The sequence below is a fragment of the Podarcis tiliguerta genome (assembly GCF_965153285.1).
Source record: "Podarcis tiliguerta genome assembly, chromosome: 2".
NCBI classification, from domain to species: domain Eukaryota; kingdom Metazoa; phylum Chordata; class Lepidosauria; order Squamata; family Lacertidae; genus Podarcis; species Podarcis tiliguerta.
In genome coordinates this window covers 12,773,809-12,789,085 of record NC_139535.1, presented here as the reverse complement: position 1 = coordinate 12,789,085, position 15,277 = coordinate 12,773,809, and the positions used below count along the sequence as shown (strand labels likewise).

The 15,277-nt window shown below is 44.3% G+C and overlaps 1 protein-coding gene across 1 annotated transcript; it reads right to left on the bottom strand.

The window, feature by feature from the left end:
* Window positions 1–575: 575 nt before the first annotated feature.
* On the bottom strand, window positions 576–14,689 carry LOC310670911 (natural cytotoxicity triggering receptor 3-like). The gene is made up of 4 exons (XM_083426762.1): window positions 14,481–14,689; window positions 3,191–3,544; window positions 2,376–2,498; window positions 576–964 (listed from the first exon to the last, which is right to left on the bottom strand). Exons 1-4 carry the CDS (start codon window positions 14,530–14,532, stop codon window positions 903–905), a joined length of 591 nt encoding a protein of 196 aa, XP_083282888.1. The 5' UTR covers window positions 14,533–14,689; the 3' UTR covers window positions 576–902.
* Window positions 14,690–15,277: the final 588 nt, after the last annotated feature.

Below are 15,277 nucleotides of genomic sequence, written 5' to 3'. Positions count from 1 at the left end.
GATAATCTAGCAATATACCGTATTTTTTGCTCTGTAAGACTCACTTTTTCCCTCCTAAAAAGTAAGGGGAAATGTGTGTGAGTCTTATGGAGCGAATGCAGGCTGCGCAGCTATCCCAGAAGCCAGAACAGCAAGAGGGATTGCTGCCTTTGCTGCGCAGCGATCCCTCTTGTTGTTCTGGCTTCTGAGATTCAGAATTTTTTTTTTCTTGTTTTCCTCCTCCAAAAACTAGGTGCGTCTTATGGTCTGGTGCGTCTTATAGAGCGAAAAATACGGTAATTACCGAAACTGTAACATCAAATTCAGCTCAGTAGCAGAGGAGTCTACAGAAGGGTTAATTCTGCTCTGTTGATGAAGGTCCTCAAATTGTAATAATAATAATAATAATAATAATAATTATTATTATTATTATTTATATCCCGCCCTCCCCAGCCGAAGCCGGGCTCAGAGCAGCTAACAACAATAAAAGTAACACAGTTTACATAAAATCACAATCAATTAATTAAAATGCATTCTAAAACCAATTCATTATAAAATCAGTTCAAATCAAATCGAAGGCAACCGTAGGTCTAGAGTTCTGTGAGGATTACAGAAGGAGGGGGGTCAGGTTGTGCCTTGGCCAAAGGCCTGGTGGAACAGCTCTGTCTTGCAGGCCCTGTGGAAAGATGTCAAGTTCCACAGGGCCCTAGTCTCTTGTGACAGAGTGTTCCACCAGATCGGGGCCACGGCCGAAAAAGCACTGGCTCGGGTTGAGGCCAGCCTAACCTCCTTGTAGCCCGGGATCTCCAAGACGTTTTTATTTGAAGACCGTAAGGTAAAAAGGAGGACGAGTTCCGCTGGATTGAAGGGGGAAAGGAATAGAGAATGGGTCGTGGGTTTTGTAGCTGCCTCTGCTGCTGTTGTCAATTCCTGCTTGTTGCTTTATATTTGTTCTGTCTGCGGTGCAATGGCCTGTTTTGTGGAGCTAGAATAAGGAAGAAAAGAGGTAACTATTAGCAGACTGGTTTTCCAAGTGCGCAGCCTGACATAACCAAAACAACAACACCTGACACATGCGCAAGAAGGAAGTATCAAATTGAGGTGCATGAGAACTTCCCATTTGGCCCATGGGGCCATTTTGGCCAAGCCGCACCCACCTGCCCCACACAGCTCATATCCAGGGGTGTGGAAATGGATGTTCGAGCGCACCAGAGATCCCACAGATCTGTTGCTGCCACCTACAACTCCCCACCGAGGCCTACAGAGCAGTCCTCTCTCCCTCAGAGCTGCCCTGCCGCCACCTGGCTTAGTTGCCTGGCCTGGCCTGAGTTAGTACGAATAGCCTTTTCTTGCCCAGGTGGTTGTGAACCGGCACCACTCACCAGTGCCGTCCCACCCATGAGACAAGGTGAGGCGACTGCCTCGGGCAGCAAGATCCACAGGGGCAGAAGATCTGATGTAGATATTTATTGCCCTCTGGTTCCTAATGAAGGTCTTCAGTCAACCCTTCTTTTCTGACCAGGAGGGACATGCAGTTTTGCGATTTGACTCAGATGCTAAAATGTTGGAGGCCCCTCAGGACTTAATTCTGCAGCGTGCTCCTTCTCAAGCAGATACTGACAGTGAATGTGCCTGCTAAGCATGCTAAGTAAGATTGAACGCTCTCGGTCATGGAAGGGGCGCATTTCCTTTTCCTCTTGTCTTCCTCCCACTTGTATGTTTAATTAGGGATTTTTAAAAACCCTAATTAAGCATTAGCCTTCCCTTGAATGGATTTAGGACTAAGACTTGGTAGGCTGGCTAGTGTTAGAATTCCTGCTCTATGATTGCAGTCATGGGATTGTTGTCTATCACATGATGGCGTATGTTTTCATTCCACAGAGTGGGAAGAGTTCCATGAAGTGGGACTATTGTCCTTTGTTCTTTTTCTCTTTGCTGTCTGATGCTAGAGAGAGAGGGAGCCATGTTGCAGTCCTCCGTGTGTGTTTATATGTAAATAAAGAAGATTAGCCAAAATGCTGAGATCTGTTACACAAGCTGCGCAAACTCTGTGGATCTCTAAGTGTGCTGGTGTCTATTGGCATCGATCGCTGTGATGTTTGGGCAGAAGAAAGCTTTTGAAGCTCCCGAACGATCGACCAGGAGGGAGGGAACATGCCAGTCGGGCATGTGTCTCTGCCAAGGTCCTACTCGAGTGTAGGCTGAACTCCTGACAGCTAGAACACTCAGGTCACCTTGATCTGTGGCATCAGATTGGGGGCCTGAATTGGGTCTGTGGGGTGGATCACACTTTCCCGGCCATGGCAATCTTCTGGCCCTTTCCCCTTCTGACTCTCTCTATGGTCCAGAAAATGCCAGCTTCTACAGGGGGGGGGGGGTGTCTAAGGCTTACTCACATCTCTTCCCATAATAAAGACGTGTCACCAAAGCAGTGGTTGTAATTCCAAAGGTACAGAGGACAGCACGCAGGAGAAGCCATATGAGGACCATGGTATCCTGTTGTGGTGCAGAATTAGATCCTGGAAGATCCCAAACATGGGAGAATGGATTAAGACAGGGGAACACAAAGACATATAATCGAGACCATATAACACTGGTCCTGAAAGACCTACATTGACTCCCAGTACGTTTCTGAGCACAATTCAAAGTGTTGGTGCTGACCTTGAAAGCCCTAAACGGCCCCTGCCCAGTATACTTGAAGAAGCATCTCCACCCCCATTGTTCAGCATGGATGCTGTGGTCTAACTCTGAAGGCCTTCTGGTGGTTCCCTCATTGCGAGAAGTGAAGTTACAGGGAACCAGGCAGAGGGCCTTCTCGGTAGTGGCACTCATCCTGTGGAAGGCCCGCCCATCAGATGTCAAGGAAATAAACAACTATCTGACTTTTAGAAGACACCTGAAGGCAGCACTGTTTAGTGAAGTTTTTAATATTTGACATTTTGTTGTGTTTTTAATATTTTGTTGGGAGCCATCCAGCGTGGCTGGGGAAACCCAGCCAGATGGGAGGGGTATAAATATTATTTATTATTATTATTATTATTATTATTATTATTATTATTATTATTCACTTTTGCTGCCGGTTCTCAGAACTTACAGACTACCAAAAGCTAGTCAGGTCATCTTGATCTGGGACACCAGATTGGGAGCCTGAATTGGACAATACAATCCACCCATAGAAAAGCCAGGCCTCCTAGATTTCCCATCAGCTTACCTTTCAGGTCTTCTCTAAGCACGCGAAGCTCAGTCCCGTTCCCCGAAGTCTCCTGGAATCCAGGGATCTTCACCACGCATCGATACACCCCCGAGTCGTAATGTCTCAGATCCCGTATCTCTATGTCGGCTCTTCTCTCCAAGAGGAAGGCCTGCTCCGAGGTGGGACGCACCCTTCCCATGAATTCCCGGGTGGTCTTTCTGACCTCCACCCCTGGCTCCTTCACCCACCGGAAGCTCCCAACCTTAGGCTCTGAGGTGGAGTTGTAGGAACAGTGCAAGGTGACGGAACCGCCTTCCGTGCCTTCTGCTGAGCTGGGCTGGGAGACCACGAGGGCTTCTTGAGCCTGGGAAGCTAGAAGAACAAAGATGGAAGAGTCAGGAGGTAAGGAAGGTGTCCCACCCCACACAGCTCCTCATCGTCCCCAATCGTATGCCATGCTGATCTTGGCTTATGGTCTCTCTGTGCTTATGGTCTTTGTGCTTCTCCTCGGTTCTCTCCCTTCTGCCAAATTTTAGGTCATAACAGCCTTGTATTTAATCACTCACCTGGTCACTAAAGGGACACAGAAATCTCCCTTTTACCGAGGGAGGGTGTTGGTTCATCTGGCTCAGCAGTATCTACATTTACTAGCAGGAGCTGTCCAGGCTTTCAGACTGGGGTCTCTCCCAGAATTCTCTGAAGTTGCTGAGCCTTGAACCCCAGCCAATCTGCCTGCAGAGCATGCATACACATACACATACACACGCACAAACACACAAAATCCTAAGAGGCTGTTAGCCTTTCTTCCCTATTCTGGCTTCAGAGGAAGGCTTATCTTCTTATGGAGGTAGAAAATGAGTCTCTTAGCAGGGTAGTAAATATTTCTGCATGCTAGAAAGGTTTGTGGGCTTGTTTACAAGGCCGGATTGCCGGGCGCTCAGGTTTCGTTCAGCCTTTCTGAGATTATTTACACAATGCGCTTTCAACAGGTGGAATGTGGCATACAAACATTGAGAATTACTATTATGGAGATCCAAGTAGGAATCTGGATTGAAATTTGAGCTGTTGCTTTTCTGCATGCAATTCTTTCAACTGATTTTTTTGTTTGTTGTTTGTTGTTGTTTTTGCATTTTGTAATAGCGTTCGTTTTTATATATGCAATCGTTTTATATGTTTTAATTGTATTGTGAAATCACTTAAAGATGCCTCATAGGAAGCAAATATATAAATATAAATATTAATATAAAACAATTGCAGTCGTACCTTTGTTTTCAAACAGCTTAGTTATCAAACGTTTTGGTTCCCGAATGCCGCAAACTTGGAAGTGAGTGCTTGCTCCGGTTTGCGAACTATTTTTAGAAGGTGAGTGTCCAATGGGGCTTCTGGGGCTTCTGCAGCCAATCAGAAGCCACACTTTGGTTTCTGAACATTTTGGAAGTCGAACGGATTCCGTTCGACTTCTGAGGTACGACTGTATAATGATAATAACTCCTCTTGCACAATGGGACTCCCCACCCCATGCCCTGCTAAAATCTTCAGAGTGATGGACAGACCAGAACAGAACCCCTGGAACAGATTGAGGGATGCATGAGGGGAGGAAAGGGGGAGAATTTCCTATTGCGCAAGCAGAAATCCTTTCGCTGATGGAATGTCCTATTATTAGGAATCTGTGCACTTTTACTGTTTCGTGCAGGATCACACATCCTGACGGAGTCTGTGTGGGATTCATTTTTTTGTGAAGGGGGATATTAGCAAGGCCACACACACACACACCCTACACACATCCCCTTCCGTTCCATGTAGCTGTTGCCGAATTTGGGTTTGTGGAAGTAGTTTGCAATCATGACATGAGGATGGAGGCTGTGGGCAGGCTGTTGGACAACGTTATGTGAGGGGAAGTAGTCGACCAACTTCCTGTTTGACGGTAAAAAGGCAAACGTGCGTAAAGAAAGCAACCATGTGCAATCTATCCCTGCTTTTCTTTCCCTCTCTGTAGGTCTGTTTTTGGCTCATTTGGATCATTTTAGCCCAGAAAGGGGGTGCGGGAAATTTGGAAGGCCGAGAGCAGAACTGTATCCCATGCAGCTGCTTCTCTCAATAAAAGGAAGGCTTAGAATGTATTGTGTGGGTATCCATTGACGTGATAACCAGCTCTGTATTTTGTTATCTAACAGCTGAGTTTATCTCAGTGAAGACCTTACTTGGAAAATAAATACAACCCAGGTGGTTAAGAAAGCCCAACAGAGACTCCATCTCCTCAGAGTATTGCGGAAGAACGATGTCAATCAACATTTGATGATCTCCTTCTACCGCTCCACAATAGAAAGTGTCCTTTCATACTGCATCACAGTGTGTTATGCTGGTTTGACATCATCTGATAGGAAGTGCCTACAGAGGGTGGTGAATACAGCACAAGATATTATGGGCTGTCCCGTGAATCCGCTGGATGAAATAGCGGAAGAACGTTGCCTCAGGAGAGTGAGGAAAATTCTCAGGGATGATTCACACCCTGGCCGGCACTTTCTTGATCTCCTGCCCTCAGGCAGAAAATAAAGAAGTATGATTAGTTGCACCAACAGGGTAAAGAACAGCTTCTATCCATGGGCTGTTAGGTTGCTGAATGAAAAGATAACAACAGGGCAACTGACTTTCGGGTTTGGTGGGTGTGCGTCAGTAAATGAGGGGAATTAAGACTAAGAGAGCTGAGTGGGGGGTGCTTGTGTAATCTCATTGTAAACCACAGAGCCTAGGACTTGCTGATCAGAAGGTCAGTGGTTCGAATCCCCGCGACAGGGTGAGCTTGCGTTGTTCAGTCCCTGCTCCTGCCAACCTAGCAGTTAAAAAGCACGTCAAAGTTCAAGTAGATAAATAGGTACCGCTCTGGCGGGAAAGTAAACGGCATTTCCGTGCACTGCTCTGGTTTGCCAGAAGCGGCTTAGTCATGCTGGCCACATGACCCGGAAGCCATATGCCGGCTCCCTCGGCCAATAAAGTGAGATGAGCGCCGGAACCCCAGAGTTGTCCACGACTGGACCTAATAGTCAGGGGTCCCTTTACCTTTACCTTTACAAGTTGTACAAGTGACAATAAAGTTTTTCAAATACAAAGATGTTTGACTGACTGGGGGGGATACCAGCTCCTAGCTACCACCAACCTGGTTTCGGTGTGGTGGAAGAGGAGGGATCAGGCCAGTGGTCCTTCATTCCGCCATTTTGTTCTCACAACAAATCCCTGTGGGAAGCCTGAAAGCAAGACCTGAGCACAAGAGCGCACTGCCCCCTTGAGTTTCCCAGCAAATGTCACTCAGAGGCATACTTCCTCGCATCAGAGCCTCGCTAGTCACCACAAATGACTAGTCTATTGGGTCACACAGCAGCTTTCATCTTAGACACCTTCCTGTTTTCCCCTCCCTCACGGTTATCTGTGGCTTAAATCCCTCACCGTAATTTAAGCCACATATTTCAAATGGCCACACATCACGGGCTCACTTTTATTTTTGTTCTGAAGCTATCCCTTGCTTCGCAGTTTTACAAGCCTGGCCGTGTTGTTGGTGTGGACTACTCTGTTCCGTATGTAATGCAGCACTAAAAATATATATATGAGTTTGAGGAACTGTTAGTAACACAGGATGCTGCCGCAAGAGCAGCTTTTACTCTGACCTCATTTGTTTATTCATTTGGTAGAATCCAGATAGGGACTTCCTATTTAACAACAACTACTACTACTATTCGAATACAGTTCGAATCCCCGCGGCGGGGTGCGCTCCCATCGCTCGGTCCCAGCGCCTGCCAACCTAGCAGTTCGAAAGCACCTCCGGGTGCAAGTAGATAAATAGGGACCGCTCCGGCGGGAAGGTAAACGGCGTTCCGTGTGCTGCGCTGGCTCGCCAGATGCAGCTTGTCACACTGGCCACGTGACCCGGAAGTGTCTGTGGACAGCGCTGGCTCCCGGCCTCTAGAGTGAGATGAGCGCACAACCCTAGAGTCGGACACGACTGGCCCGTACGGGCAGGGGTACCTTTACCTTTTACCTTTACTACTACTACTACTACTACTACTACTACTATTATTATTATTATTATTATTATTATTATTATTATTATATCCCACCAATCTGACTGGGTTGCCCCAGCCATTCTGGGAGGCTTCCAACATATATAAAAACACAATAAAATATTAAACATTTTAAAAAAAACTTTCCCATACAAGGCTGCCTTCAGGTGTCTTCTAAAGATTGTGTAGGTATTGTTACAAAAGCCGGGTGCCTCTCTCTGCAAGAGCCCATGGCGTTCTAAATCCCCTTTAAAAAAACAGATTTTGATTTTGCTCCAGCCTTTTAAAATGCAGCGCTATTTGTTTTTATTAGGAATTATAGGTACCAAGATTCCATAGGATCAGAAAATACTTTTTATGTATGCGACAACAGATGCAGGGATGTTATTAGCCCAGTGATGGAAAGAAGAAACAGTCCCAACCAGGGAAGAATGGCGAGCCAAGCTGATGGACCATGCAGAAATGGCAAAATTCAAAGTTCAGGAACCAAGAGGACAAGAACTTTAAAAAAGAATGGGAAAATTTATAATTTATTTAGGAGACCATTGCGAGCAGATGAAAACAATAGCAGGATTTTAATCTCACTCGTAAGGTAACAAAGACTATGGATAACTCAGATGGATTTTTTTTTAAATGTGGATAACGGATTGATAAGCCGTTGTAAATGTTGACATTTGGACCCATGGAGGGGGGGAATTCAGAGCAATCTCTTTATATGGATTTGTAATTGATTTTGTTATTAATTTATATTTTTAAAAATCTAATAAAATCTATTTTCAGGGGGGGGGGGATGCAACGTGATTCGGAACCACTTTTGAATGGTATTTCTGCAGATACAGAACTCCAACTCCATCTTGCCATTTCATTCTGATCTTTAAAGCTGCATATACACCATTCATTCAAAACACACCATTTCCACCACCAAAGAATACCACACACAGAGCTATAATTCCCGGCATCCTTTGTTTCCTTAACATAATTTTACTAATCTAGATTTCCAAGATAGCCTACAAGAAAGAAAACCATGAAACAAATATAAAAGGTAAAGGGATGCCTGACCGTTAGGTCCAGTCGTGACTGACTCTGGGGTTGCGGTGCTCATCTCGCTTTATTGACCGAGGGAGCCGGCGTACAGCTTCCGGGTCACATGGCCAGCATGACTAAGCCGATTGTGGCGAACCAGAACAGCGCACGGAAACACCGTTTATCTTCCCGCCAGAGCGGTGCCTATTTATCTACTTGCACTTTGACGTGCCTTAGAACTTCTAGGTTGGCAGGAGCAGGGACCGAGCAACAGGAGCTCACCCCGTCGCGGGGATTCGAACCACCGACCTTCTGATCAGCAAGCCCTAGGCTCTGTAGAACGCACCACCCGCGTCCCTTAAAACAAATATAAAACAGATCAAAAACTTCAGAAATCAAAGCAATTATCGTAGCAACAGCAAAAAAATAAAATAAAAGCAGTAGATATAAAATCATTTAAAATCCTGGGCAATCTTTTTTCCCCTCCTTTTTAAAAAAATGTCTAAAACATAGTTCTCTGGGCAATCCAGTCAGGTGGTGGCATATAAATAATAGTAATTATTATTACCATTTTTATTATTTACTATTGTTTACTATTTACTATTAGGGACGCGGGTGGCGCTGTGGGTTAAACCACAGAGCCTAGGACTTGCTGGACGCTCCATGGGGCCTCCAAGGAGTCAGCCTGCCTCCTCCCACTTAGCTGCCCTATAGCTGAGGGGAAGGCAGCGGGCAGACCATTTGGGGCAGTGAGGAGCCTGCAGGCGCCCACGCCACCACATCACTCCCAGAAGAGACGTGTGGCTCAAGCGTGCTGCAGGCCCTGCGGTGAGTGCCGCATGTCATTTTGTCAACCCCCCTCAGTGGTGACACCCGGGCCGGTCCACCCCCACCGCCCCCCTTCCTCCACCCCTCCTCCCAGTCACCAGTCTAGCTGCCGCATTCTGGATTAGTTGTAGTTTCCGGGTCACCTTCAAAGGTAGCCCCACACAGAGCGCATTGCAGTAGTCCAAGCGTGAGATAACCAGAGCATGCACCACTCTGGGAAGGCAGTCTGCGGGCAGGTAGGATCTCAGCCTGCGTACCAGATGGAGCTGGTAGACAGCTGCCCTGGATACAGATTTGACCTGCGCCTCCATGGACAGCTGTGAGTCCAAAATGACTCCCAGACTGCGCACCTGGTCCTTCAGGGTCACAGTTACCCCATTCAGGACCAGGGAGTCCCCTTTACCTGCCCGCCCCCTGTTCCCCCCAAACAGTATTTCAGTCTTGTCAGGATTTAGGTTTAAATGTACAGTACGTATCAAGAATGTCAGATAATTCCTACAGAAACAAGTGGGGAAATCACTGTTTTCCCCATACCTCGGGGTAAGAACTTAATTCGTTCCGGAGGTTCGTTCTTAACCTGAAACTGTATTTAACCTGAGGTACCACTTTAGCTAATGGGGCCTCCCGCTGCCACCGCACGATTTCTGTTCTCATCCTGAAGCAAAGTTCTTAACCCGAGGTACTACTTCCAGGTTAGTGGAGTCTGTAACCTGAAGCGTCTGTAACCTGAAGCGTCTGTAACCCGAGGTACCACTGTATTCACTCAACATCAGGACCACATTAACTTCATACAAAGGCAAGCAGGTCAATTGTTGACACCAAATTTCAAAGCTGCAAGTATCTATCACAAATGAACGCAACTTGCATTCAGTTTGTGGGTGCAAGCTCCATTGAATCTGGTGAAATTTATTTTATGATATTGCTTTTTTGTTGTTGTTGCAATTTTATTTTGGTATAGTTTTTATTTTAGTTATTTATTTAGGTGCCGGCATCGTCAGCCACAGAATTCTTTCATCTCCCAACAAGACCTTTTTAAGTGGAGATCTTTATCCCAGTCTGCCTCTGTTTTCATATATGGAATTGTTTTTAAACGTTTTATATATGAAGATATTTTTGAGAATTTTTACACTTTTCTTGTTTCATTGTAACAGTTTGGGTTTTCCTGTTGTAGCCTGCCAATGGGATCTTACGGCACAGGGAGGGTAAAAAATCCAATAAGATGAGTAAGTTTTGCATAGACCAGTTAACAATTATTTTTAAAACAAATACCTAAGCAGCTTACAGCATAGGTTAGAATATCTCAATAAAAAAAAAGAGGAAAAAACACATTCTGTAAGACACAGTTAACAACTAAATAGAGAATCTTCCTTGGCACCAAAAGACATATTACACATAAAAACCTGCTGCAAAAATACAGTTGAATAAATGGACCTCTACCATGTATGTCTATTCTTATTGTACATCACTTTCAGATGCTTGTACAGATGAATAAATGGTTGGTAATATTTTTTTAAAAAATGACAAAAATACAAGGAAATTTCAACAATGTAAAACAGCTGAAGGGAATATCCTCTAAATATAAAGAAATAAAATAAAATGTTACAAATGAAAATCAGCACAAAACTTATATTAAGTTTTAATTCTGCTGACTCCCCTCTGTCTGTAAAGTTAGGAGTAGCATAAATAAATAATTGATAAATTAAAATTCATTTTAATTTGAATACTGAAGATAAAAAAAAAAATGTTTACAGACTCACCGGAATTTAACCACCCAGAAATAAAAATTCTTATTCTGGAGCCCAAAGATTCTAGTCAATTCTAGTCTCCTGCAGCTGCCATCGTGGGGTTAGCAGAGGATCTGACAATTTTGATTATCTGTTTCTCGTTTTTCTCTAGTCTTAAATTCTGTTTTTCCTAATTTCTGCAGCAATTGGCGTGTTAAAAAATCCCCTTGAGAATTCTTCAGCATTTCAGTGGGAATTTCTTCTAATTAGCATCTCATATACACATTTTCCCAAGAAATTCCCCCAAATATAATGTATGTTGGTCTGCTATTTTCACAAATATATTCATTTTAATGCAGACTTTCCCCTAATATATGCAGTTTTGTAAGCACTGTCGGGCTGGAGAATTGCATCACAAAATTTGGGTGTTTGTGATTGTCAAAGGACAGCGGTGTTTCAGTTCTCGCACTCTTTTGGGAAGCACGAATTGGCTACATTTAGTTTTTAATTGAAAGTGCATCCCTCCCCCAGAGAGTTGTCTTGCCCTGGGGGAAGGAGAGAGCTAGCTTTCAGAAAGGATTTCTCTACCACTGCTTCTGTCTTGCCTCTATTGAACTTAATTGTTGCTGATTTGTGAGGTTATATGGAAAAGCTGTAAGTCTAAATCCGTACAAACAAACAAACAAATACATACAGGGCCTTCTCAGTGGTGGCTCCCCATTTGTGGCATGCCCTCCCTGGCAACATGCATTTCCCCCCCGCTCATTATTGACTTTCAGGAGTTGAGAAACATTCCTGCTTACCCAGGCATTTAATGGTCAGCTGAGAGAATGCGACTGTTTTAAAGATGCTTTTAGACCTGTTTTAAGAACGTTTCAAGAATCTTATAGATGTGTTTGCCACCCTGGGTTCCTTTGAGAGGAAGGGTGGAACGTGGGTGGGCTTGCTTTGGCGGGGTGGAAAGCTGTGCTACTACATTATGGGTTGCTGGTTCGCCCTCCTCCTCACTCCTGTGGAAGCTTTTTACAGTTTTGCTGGTACCGTCAGAAGTAAGGAAGTGAAATCGACAAAGCTTTTTGCAGAAATAAACAAAAGACATAGAGGAAATGCAACAGCTATCTTCCTGGTAAATATTGCCCCAAACAGGGATAGGGAGCATGTAGCCCTCCAAATGCTGTATGGCCACAATTTCCATCATCCTCATTGCCTGCCGGCATGCTCGATATTCAGGGTTGATGGGAACTGTAGTCCATTAACACCCCACTACCAGGTCTGTCTAACAGAAGGATCTGAGAGAGGGATCTTTCCCAAGTCAGCCTGGAGATGCCAGGGATTTAATCTGGGAGTATTGGGAAATAATTTATAATGAATTGAAAAAAATGTTTTAAAGTACTTTTCCAAAACAAAAAAAACAGAATATTTTGTTGGGGATAATTCAGATGGAAATTCCCAGGTGTCAAAAAAGGCTACTTATGTACACCACTACTGCGGCCTGTGTTTCGTTAGCCCCAAAATGGAAAACGAGCGAGGTCCCGACTAAAGAAGAACGGCAACTTAAACTGATGGAATATGCGCAGCTTGCGGACCTGACATATAGAATAAGAGAACAAGAAGAACATATGTTTAGAGAAGAATGGAAACCGTTTATCGAATAAATTGCGAGAAGCAAAGCTACAGGGAACCAGGCAGAGGGCCTTCTCGGTAGTGGCGCCCGCCCTGTGGAACGCCCTCCCATCAGATGTCAAAGCGATAAATAACTACCTGACATTTAGAAGACATCTTAAGGCAGCCCTGTTCAGGGAAGTTTTTAATCTGTGATATTTTACTGTATTTTTTGTTTCTATGGAAGCCGCCCAGAGTGGCTGGGGAGGCCCAGCCAGATGGGCGGGGTACAAATAATAAATTACTATTACTATTACTATTACTATTACTATTACTATTACTATTACTATTAACTGTGTACACTTGAAAACGTTGGCATTATTAAGATAAATTCAACAGTGTAAACAAGTTTGGATGGATGTATTAATGGAATAGTGAATGGTTTAGTTTATGTAAAATATGCGGGGGGTTGCGATATGCGATTGAACCATGGAAAGAGAGGAAGGGAAGTCGTTGACATTTTAAAGTTGTTTAATGAATACTTTAAATTGTAAAATAGAAAACTTAATAAAAATTATATATACACACACACAAATAATAATAATCTGGGATGCTCAGCGTACAAAGCACATGTTTATCTCTAGCCCTTGCTGTCCAATGTGCCTTTATTGAGGATACTTCTAGATTACCTGCTTATTGAGCATTAAGTCCTGATTTATTCGCAGGGAAATTAGATAATCCCACACTTTCCCCATCACCTTCCCAAAGGTCCGGTTTTTGTGGGTGGGAGGGGAGTGGGTCTGTTGGGCATCCTCCAAATTTGCCAATATGTGATTGAAGCACCCGAAATCACCTGTATGGGCTGCCTCAGCGCAAGAGATGGGAACGAGGCTCATTCCATCAGCTTTGCTGAAAGACCATCTCCGTCAGACATCTCCTGCCCCTGAACTGTTTCTGTGTCAGCTGGTTTTGATAAGAATTGCTATTTTAAGAATTGGTGCCTGTTTGCTTTCCCCCCCTCTTCCCGTCTCTTTTCCCTTGTGTGTTGCATTTTTTGGGACAAACGCCGGCTCTCTCGACCTGAAAGCGAGATGAGCGCCTTCAACTGGACTTAACTGTCCAGGGGTCCTTTACCTTTTTACCTTGTATTCTTTAGATTGTAAACCCAAGTGCAGGGACCGCCTTGTTTAACTGACTGTAGACGAAGTTTTAATTTATATATATTTTTAACTGTTGCTATATCTGTATTGTCCCTGTATTGTACCTAATTGCAAATGCAAATATATCCCTATCGTGTTTTATGACTTCCTTGATATTGTATGTGGGCTGGAACTGGTCTGTGACCGAAATAATAAAATTCATTCAACTGACTGTACGTAAGCCACTCTGGGGGCCTTTTAAGCCAAAGACCAAGGTATAAATGCTCTAAATAACAACCCTCTTCCCTAAAATTCTGTAGATTCCAAAGCCTTATCAAGTCCCACTCTGCCCTGCCAAAAAGCTGAGTCTACCCGCAGCCCCAGCCCCTCACACAATCCAGACCTCTGCCTGCCTCAGGTAGCCTGCAAGCTCCAGCAGAACAAAAACTTGAGAAATCAACTCAAACTATAAAAGAAAAGATAAAAAAATTCCCAACCAGTGAACAGATGAAAGATTCCTTCCCTGTTGCCAAATAAGCAGCAATCAGTCAGAGACTGAGTACAAGCAAATTCCATCCACCAGATCTATTCCACAGTGCAAATTCTAGAGTTGCAGGCTTTGTTAAAGCACACACACACACAACCCTCTACTCTTGTGTCCAACAGTGCCAGACATAAAGAAGGTAAGTAAGCGATGCTTTCCTTGTCATATTATGTCCACAATCAGGGGAGAAAAAATACTCACCTAATTTCCATTTGTTATGCCTGCTGTTAAAGACACAGGAACAGAGCCAGCAAAAGACAGTACGCACAATTACTACTTTTTAAAAGACAATTGGCAACCCTAGAAATCTGGATCAGAACTGCCCTTCCTTGATTCACCAGCCCCCTCGCCTAAAGCTTTTCTTTGTAAAACATCGAACACACCTGCCTTGGTTACCTGCGATCAGAGTCAACATCAAGTGAATCGCCTTCAGGTCCATGAGGCCCATCTGAGCAAAGCCGGTGGGTTGGTGGTAGTTGTGGACAGAAATGAAATTCCTTTTGGGGAAGGCGATAATGATGGGGAAGTAGGGCAGTTTCTCTTGTCTCTGAAAGATGCTGGTTGCTAGTCACTCAGGCCCGGCTGAAAACAAGGCTTCCTGTTTGTGGGGCAGATGCGGAGAGAGAGCTTGTAGGTTGTTGCGATGGGGTGAAGATAGGAGAGGGAAGGGGTCTGGTGGGGTAGCGCAGAGACAGAAATAGGTGTCTCACACACACTTGTTATCTTTCCATAGTCTTCAGCCGTCCTGTCATACAACCTATGTTGTGAAAGTGTGCAATTCTTACATTCCGGATCAAAGGCACTTCATAGGGATGCAGAGACCTGTCCGTTTCAATTCTCTCAGTTTCTCCTCCTTCCAGTTTTAAATTTAATTCACATTATCGCAGCGATTCGCAATCCCCCTCCCCCACAAAAAAAACCATTCCAAAACCTTCAGCATTTTGGTGCAAATTTCCCCTAATAAGCACATTTTGTATGCGGTTTTGACTAATATACACATTTTTGCCAGCAATTTCTCCTAATACGGTGTGTTTTTATATGTTATTTCCACAATATGTTCATTTTTAGGTGCACTTTAACCTAATATATGGCAAGTTCTATGGAGGACAGAGGTCCCTGGCGTGCTCTGGTCCATGGGGTCACGAAGAGTCGGACACGACTAAACGACTAAACAACAACAACAACAACAACAA

Coding starts and splice junctions, on each gene's coding strand:
- LOC310670911 (XM_083426762.1), bottom strand. CDS start 14,532: ATGGGCCTCATGGACCTGAAGGCGATTCACTTGATGTTGACTCTGATC. Junction 3,545..14,480: donor GATGTTGACTCTGATCGCAG/GTAACCAAGGCA, acceptor TTGTTCTTCTAG/CTTCCCAGGCTCAAGAAGCC. Junction 965..2,375: donor TCTTTATTATGGGAAGAGAT/GTGAGTAAGCCT, acceptor TCCTTATTCTAG/CTCCACAAAACAGGCCATTG.